General features: G+C 39.0%; 1 protein-coding gene across 1 annotated transcript; it reads right to left on the bottom strand.

Annotated features, from left to right (window-relative positions):
* Positions 1-5,042: 5,042 nt before the first annotated feature.
* LOC123171366 (uncharacterized) lies at positions 5,043-7,291 on the bottom strand. The gene is made up of 7 exons (XM_044588896.1): positions 7,142-7,291; positions 6,860-6,985; positions 6,703-6,780; positions 5,587-5,712; positions 5,400-5,498; positions 5,170-5,316; positions 5,043-5,057 (listed from the first exon to the last, which is right to left on the bottom strand). Exons 1-7 carry the CDS (start codon positions 7,289-7,291, stop codon positions 5,043-5,045), a joined length of 741 nt encoding a protein of 246 aa, XP_044444831.1.
* Between the last annotated feature and the right edge of the window lie 1,152 nt (positions 7,292-8,443).

Genomic DNA, 8,443 nt, shown 5'->3' with positions numbered 1-8,443 from the left:
AAGCATAAGTCAATTAACATTACATATATCAAGTAATGACATAAAAAATGGCCTATGTTTTTCCAAAATGTTGTTTAATTCATGTTCCAGCAAATCCTTGGTGCTCGATATGTCCTACTTTCTAGCACATGTCATGCCCAAATTCATGTAAAATTTTGGCACGACCGCTGCTAAAATAGGCAATATCGAGCGCGTGAAATTTGCAGGAATGGAAATGAATCAACATTCTGGCAAAACATAGGCCACTCAGAGGTCCCCTGCAAACAAGAAAACCAAGAAACAAGCTTTGCATTTTCATCATCGACATTCGAAACACTTTGTCATCGACATCAATGACATGGGGACTAGCACTTCTGTTTTAATAGAAAGAATAAAAACATAAAGTCCTCAACATCTGGACACTTTCGTTTGTGCATGTTCATCATCGGCATTCACAACACATCATCATCGACATCAACGACATAGGGATTTGGCTTGTCTCACCTCAAGGTCGAAGGGGGTCGATGATGGAGATGAGGCAGTGGCAAATAATTGATTTCTACAAAAAAAAGAAATATTATCATGTTGATTTTAGGATAGAAACATTATCATGCACATAGCATAAATGGGCATGTCATGAAAGTTCAGATGATGTAGTTCAAAACTCATGTAGAAATTCACTTTTCTACCTACAACATCATCAAAGTGTCCAATACCTTTTTCTACCAACTAAAATTTTAACTAAAGCTTTAATAAATTTTAACTCTGTCTAAATTTTTACTTATTTAGTTAACTAGAAACTATCAACTAAACCCTAGAAGCTATCCTAAATGAAAGTTTTATATATAACCGAGAAACTGTTAACTCTGTCTAAAGTTTTAATAATTCAACCATACTAAATCAAAGTGTTATATATCAAATAGAAACTATCAACTAAATCAAAGTGTCACACATCAACAAAAACTGTTAACTAAATCAAAGTGCCATATATCAACAAGAAATTATCAACTAAACTATACTAAATCAAAATGTAGTACGCAGGAGGGGCGGCGGCTGGAGGAGGGACGATGAGGGAGGAGGGGTGGCGGATGGATGAGACAGGGAGGCGGGGCGACGATTGGAGGAGGGAGGAGGGAGGAGGGAGGTGGAGGAGGAGGAGGGAGGCATACGGAGGCCGGGGATGGCAGCAATGCGTTGACGGCGACGATGACGAGAGGAGGAACGGTCGCGACGGTGAGACAGAGAGCGAGAGAGTGAGGAGAGGGAGAGTGAGGAATGGGTGGCAAAGAGAGGATAAGGGTGGCTTAGCAGTAGAGCGGGGCATGGGCCCATGCTATTGCTAAGTGCAGGATCGTGGGGTCAGCATACCCGCATTGCTGCTAAGTAGGGCCCACCTGTTGGACCCGTGTAACCGTTGCTGCTATCAATTTAGGTTTAGCGCAGGTTTTATGCCCGACGCTGCTACCATGGCTAGACCCGGGGGGTACCGCAGGGGACATCTTAGTAGTAGCGTAGGTATGTTGAGCCCACACTGTTGCTAAACTTTACCTACAGCACAACCTCTTACCTACTCTACTTATAAATAGCAGTAGTACGACCCATCTACCCCGCTCCACTGTTAGGTGTCTGCCTGTAGGATTTTTCCTAGTAGTGGTTAGTTAAATGGGTCTTCTAGAGGTCAGATCTCTGATACCGAACCAGGTCGTGCGTTGTTCAGTGTTCTTTCGGTCCGCACGTTTGACTTGCATGAAATGTGATGCATGTAATATAATTTTGAGATATGGATGCATCTTTGAATGTTGATACAATAGTTTATATGTGTGCAAAACAATGTAATTATCAAGTGAAAACTGCTTCCATGGCCTAAAAACACTTCGACTGTACTCCCATTTTTGTTTCATGGGTGATCTTACAAATGGCGGGTGCCGCGGACCGCTCGCTAATAGATAGGCACTACACAAATGGTCGGTGACGGAAGCTGCCTGCAAGTGATGTGTTCAAACCCCTTTTGCTTTGAATTTGCCTTTATCACTAAACATTCTATTTAACCGTCACTCGGTGTTGTTTATTCGCAGATGACCCTTTCATTTACCATCAGTCTGTGTTGACCATCAGTATGTGTTGCTCTTTACGTGGGTCGTCATAATCCATGTGAATCCTCGTCCCCATTCAAAACCATCACATTGTTGTCGTCGTGCCCCTCTACGTTTAGTATTCACTATCTTCTACCGTGTGTCATCGTTCCTCGCCCTGCCGTTGGCCTCCCTTCTTTACCTTGCCTCCCCTTCCTCTTACCAATGGCAACGGTGCCCGCTTCGCACCCCCGCGGCCGCACTATCCCGGTACAGCCGATGTAGCGTCCTCGAGTGGTGCATTCTCTCCCTCCGCCACCTGGACCATCGCACTACATCGTCTAGGTCTGGCTTTTTTTGTCATACGATCCATACTATGATGGAATGCTAGGTTCCAGTGCCATTGTGTGCAGTCATAGACCCGACTATTCTGGTGGTAATGGTGTCAGGGGTGCTCTTCCCGGCAGCCTAGTCTCGAGCACCTTTCTGCATGACCGTAGATCCGAAATGTACTACCCTGTTCTTTGGACGTGGTGACGGTCATGGTGATGAGACCTATTCATTTTAATAACATTTCAATTAAGCTATGCAGGTTAAGGATGATTCAGTCATAAATGTGGTATGAGCTTTATAATAATTTTGTTGCTTTGAATGTATTTTTTCTATAAAACACCAACTGCAATTCTGCAATGCATCTAGTTTTGTTGCTACAAATGTTACAGGTGCTACATGTGGCAATGTGGATATGAAAATGTTATAAAATATAATATATTAGGCATGCTTCTATGCGTGTAACTATAAATATGTTATGCATCCTTGTAGGTTTCAATTTTATCTTTCGTATTGCCCTCTAATCTTGTCTATAAATATCAAGAACTAATTTTCCTTGTCATCTTATCTGAACAGGTACTACCCACTACTTGTGATATCTAACTTTTTTGATAATAAAGTAATGCACATTTGATCAAGCCTAGTACCCAATGAATGAGTTAATAAAAACCCTGATTGCAGAGAAATATAAGCACATAAATGAGGGATCAATATTTGAGGTGTTCGAGCCTCATTCGACCCAATTAAGTCTAGGGGGACATATTCCCCATTATTGTAGAAACATAGTAAAAGTTGTACCAACAAATAAAAAACACTTTACAAAAGCTTGGCCAAATATTTCTTGTCACTTCCAATTGTGTGTTCCATATTTTATTTCATGGTTTCATCTAACAACCCTTTCTTCGTTACCTTGTCCCATGTTTGATTTCCTTTTTATTAGACCTGTCCATTTTTTGTTTTCACCACCTATTCTTCTTTCTTAATTATGTCTTCCTCAGTTTGTCTCGCTACTTTGGGTGGTCTCCCTCTTGGACGCTTGATTGTTCTGGAGGAGTATGCTTCTTTCCCTTTAGCCTTCATGTTTTCCTTCTTGATTTCTTGGTGCTCATTGGGAAGAACTAAGTCTGTAGACGTGTTGACATCCTCATCTATAACAAATAAAATAGACGTTAGTAGGAAGGAAATATAAATGCGATCCTTAGACTAGCTACATATAATTTTTCGAAGGAATCACAATGATTTTATTATTGTTTTTACCTCTTTTGGCAAAAAGTACAAGCAATGTATATTACAGGCAGAGAGGCAGTATTACAGATATCATAATATGGTCGCTAAAGTTTTAAGTATGCAACCAATATGGTTTTCAAGAGATAACATGAAGACTTTACTACTACTCGAAACTAATTACACAATTGCGTGAAAATATACGTGAATGTCCATGTGCAAAAATGCAAAATTGACTGGAAGATCCATGTTTGATTCAGTTGTAAGTCTCCAATTCGTAAACCTCACATAAAGATAATCTATGTATATCATATATTTATTACGTTATCTAAGTTAGAGTATCTTGAACGGTTTCCATAACTCAATTAAATTGTGTATAAAGACATTGAGCAACTTGAAAAGCTCAAATTTACATATAGTGTATCTAACTAATGGACATCCTCAGATAGAGCAAGAGAAAACAAATCTAATATCGTGCAAATAGAGGAATAGATATAAGTGTACAACCAAATTTATGTTCCCAGAAGATTATGTAGTAGTATGCATGAGTATTTCTTTTCCTTATTGCACACTTGTGTAGTAACATATTTTCTACTAGCACATGCTATTTCCATTTCTCCTCAATAAGACGAGTAAAGTATGTTTGCTAAATTGACTAGATTGGATAGGAGAACCTAAGGAAAACAATATGTGTGAGACATCCAAGTATAAATAAATATCACAGCAGCGACGGCTGGAGGAACTTAAGAATACCTGAATTTTGCTCATGCATATCTATCTTTTTCACTTTTTTTGATCTTCTAGGTCTCGAAGGACTTGGATTTGTTTTATCATTCATCACATTTTTTGTCAGTCTTTTGCGCAAACTCTCATGCTGCAAAAGGAAACAATTGAATAGAAATACTGAGTACCCATAAATATAATTAATTTATTTATAATAACTTTACAAGTTTAGTAACATTAGTGAAACTCCATTTATTTATAAAGATAACAATTCAAATAGTTGAACATGTTCTTCAACTAATAAGGTATGAAATACACAAGATCATAACTACAAACTACATAAGAAACATGTTGTTCAAAAAATTGTACTATTAAGCCATCACATTATGATGTCTCGTTGGCAAGCTATGTTGGGTCTTATAATAAGTGAGAAACCTCTTCAAAGTTTCCTAAGAAAATTTACACGCTTGTGAAAGAAACCAAACAATGCTCATTCCAAGTACGGTCCAACGTATATCTTGACTGGAGGCATTACATTCTTTTTGTAAAAAATGTGTGTCTCATATACATAAATGTAAGTTTAGTTTAGCACGCACTCAAATAATAAAAAATTACAAAAACCTAAGTCTAGTTATTTCAAGAACAATTTGAATGCTAGTTTGTTGTAACATGACACATGCCCAACATATATACTCAATTTTAAGTGTATAACTTTTAATAGCTATACCACTGCATGTTAGTCCAAGAAAAGTGATGTTCTTAGAATGGAATATAACTTTGATAAGAGGCAACGATGTATGGCAATCACTGGTAATCAAAAAATGTTGAAGTTCTCAGTTACCAGATCAGCAGACTTCTCAAAATTGTACAATTCATGTACACTTGTCCTTTGAATAAACGAACGTTTTGTAATGTTTCCTGTTTGAAGGAAGCGAACTGCGGACGTCAATGTCCTGAATGCATAACTGCTAACAGGGTCTGTGTAGTACTGCATAATTAATAGTGATTAGGAGTTTGAAAATATTAAAAAAAAAGAACAATGGAGAGTTATTATTTTTAATTTATATTTACCGGGTCTTTCCTTGTTCCTTTCAATGTTTTTCGGTACACCATTTCTTTCACCCATCCATCTGGTAGCCCAGATGGGTTGAACTCCACTTCTGCAAGGATCTACAAAACCAGGAAACATATTAGCTTTGGAAAGTCAAATCTTTGTAGACATAAATAATTACTTATGTAGTGATAGCAAGAAATACACATTATCCCGAGAGCTTGTGTCGCATTTCCCATTTGTATCACATTCCGGGATCTTCATTTCGTTAACATACAGTAGAACGTCTTCTTTAGAAAATGCTCGTATTCCCAGTGCCGGGTACACATAAAACTGCAAAATAGAAATAATATGAAATTAAAGTTAATTCTTGAAATGAGTAAATATATCTTTCATATTTTATATGACTCTTTTTTCTGAGACTAATGAAGGTAGCCAACTCTAATTGTAGGTTGGTTGTTTTTTTTGGATAACTCTAATTGTGATAAAAATTGTTTTACACACGTGTGCGAAGTTACCTTAGAGACACACACACACACACACACACACACAGAGAGAGAGAGAGAGAGAGAGAGAGAGAGAGAGAGAGTACATCTCAAAGCAAATAAACTAATCTGAGAGATATGTCTTTGAAACATGTTCGTATGTAATCCTTGACAGAACTAGGATTTATCATGAAAATTATAATGGTTGTGAGCATTTAAGAATATTAGGAGTTCCTAAAATTTAATAAAACTAATATAAATTATCATATATCAACAGTTGGCCACAATTTTAAAATTATATACATATAAGGCCATTCAACACTTGTGTATGTGTTTGGAGCAGTAATATAAAAGAAATCCATGTGACCGTTAATCGCCAGTGAATTAGTGACTTGGAGCAAAAAATAAGTTCATCCTTATATTAGTATCACCTCTGTTTGTTATACTACATGGACAATAGTTTTCTTATTGACAAAAAAATGTCTAGAAAACTTAATACTGGTAAGAAGATGGACATACAATGTACAATTCCCATATTATTAAGTAATGATGTACATTTTAGTTTATGTCCCATGAGGAAAGCTATGTGAACCTTTTGGTGACCCTCTTTATCACCATGCTTATAGACAATTACACATAAGCATTGTTTGAGGTAGGAAACTACCAAAGAGAAGTCGAGAAATGTAGGTGGTACTTTGTATTCCAATTGAGAAAACTCATGAGAATGAATTGGTAATTATGAAAAATGTTTCATGAATGAATGATTACGTTGACACTTTCTAGGATGTCATTCATTGTGAATGGAGTGAGTACTTTGAAGAAAATGGTGAAAAGCTACCTTGTACATCTTGTCCATATTTTCTCCGCCCGCTCTGATCTCAAGCAACCACCCTTTTGGAAGCCATTCATGTGACTTCTGCATATCATGATACAAAGACACATGAATCATGGATATGTTATATATATATAACTTCGTTATACTAAGAAATACATACAGGAAGCATCTTATGATCAACACTATCTTTGGCTTCTAAGTAGTGCTCATCCATCTCGGAGAAAAGGTAGTTCAGGACCTCAGGCTTCATCCTGAATTTGGCCCCTGACACTGGAGAAATGAAATACTGGAAATAAACAAAAGAAATAAAAAAAATTAGATATCTGCAATAAACAAAACAATACATGAAAAAATATCTATATTTTTTGTTTAGAGAATGAACATGTGTTAAATAAATTTAATATCATCTATGTCTGCATTTATTTGGTTGTATATAACATACCTTATATAGAGTACCATTGTCGCCACATTGGACCTCCATGATCCAACCATCTGGGAGCCAGTCTGGTGCCTCCACCACAGCATCTTCCATCTTCCCCTTGACATCCTTCAGTAGTTTCACTTCCTCAACATCCGAGACGGAGCCTTCCATTCCTGGAACTGAAAAAATTAATCTTGCCCTTCCCTTTCAACTCCTCACACCACCATAACCACTATAACAACGTGAATTGGCCCATACACTCCCATGGAAACGATATGCAAGTACACACTCCTAGACTCTACATATATATGTTTTTTTTCTGAAAACTAACTCATTGTAGATATCCTTATGATGAAGCATGAAGGTATATCCCACCCACAAAGCCACAGGGAGAGGCTGAATTGATCAACCAAATAAGAAGTTGAAACAAACCACCAAGACATGTGTAGTCTTTTTGTGCGCAACTCCGTGGGAATATCAAAATCTCACTAAATACAAATCTCACTAAATCAAATATACAGCAGGTTAATTAATGCAATAGTGTAGGCCCGGATGATTATTAGTCTAGACAATTCCTGTTGGTTTTCCTGGCAAGTAGCAGCGTTCTACCATTGCGATTGTACTAGCAGCGGCTATTGTCTACAGTTTCGAAAGTCAACCTGGCTGCACTGCATCTGAGCAGGGGCCCGGAGGAGACCCAGGCTGGGCTGTGGCGTGGCAGGGCGCTAGGCAGTGGATGGCGAGGAATGTTCGGCCTCACGTCCATACAGCCCGCTACGGGGCACCAGGATATGTCACAGCTTTAGGATCGTTGCCGCCTGGATGTCGCACACGGTGGTGCCGCCATGATCTGGCAAGCCCAGGCACCAGGGCAGTTGGCCGAGGCATGTGGCGCAATGGACGACGATGAGATGACGGGCATGGCAGTGGGATGACAACGTACGGCGGCGCCATGGCCGACGATGAGATGGCGGCGAGGCAAAGGGCATGTACACGCGACATCAGTCAACGATGGGTGACGGGACTCGACAGGTACAGCCAAGAACTGAATCGAGTTCTTAGACACAACCCATCCAACTGACGGAAGAGCAAAATAACAGCGGAAACTCTAATACAAACTTCACCTCCGCGGCACAGATCAGATCAGCAAAGCAAAAATCTATGGGGAGCCACCTAAGACCTCAGCCGTTACCGATCCACTTCGAAAAGATCAACACAGATCACAAAAACAAACGCCGTTCCCCAGATGGGATCCAGGAATCGCGTGTACCTTCCACGCGGACTCAGCGCGGCCAAGGCCAAGATCGGCCTAGCGCAGAGCGG

This window comes from Triticum aestivum, chromosome 7D, assembly GCF_018294505.1.
Source record: "Triticum aestivum cultivar Chinese Spring chromosome 7D, IWGSC CS RefSeq v2.1, whole genome shotgun sequence".
NCBI lineage: Eukaryota > Viridiplantae > Streptophyta > Magnoliopsida > Poales > Poaceae > Triticum > Triticum aestivum.
Note: the sequence above shows the minus strand (reverse complement) of the source record. Positions and strands in the feature narration are given on the sequence as shown.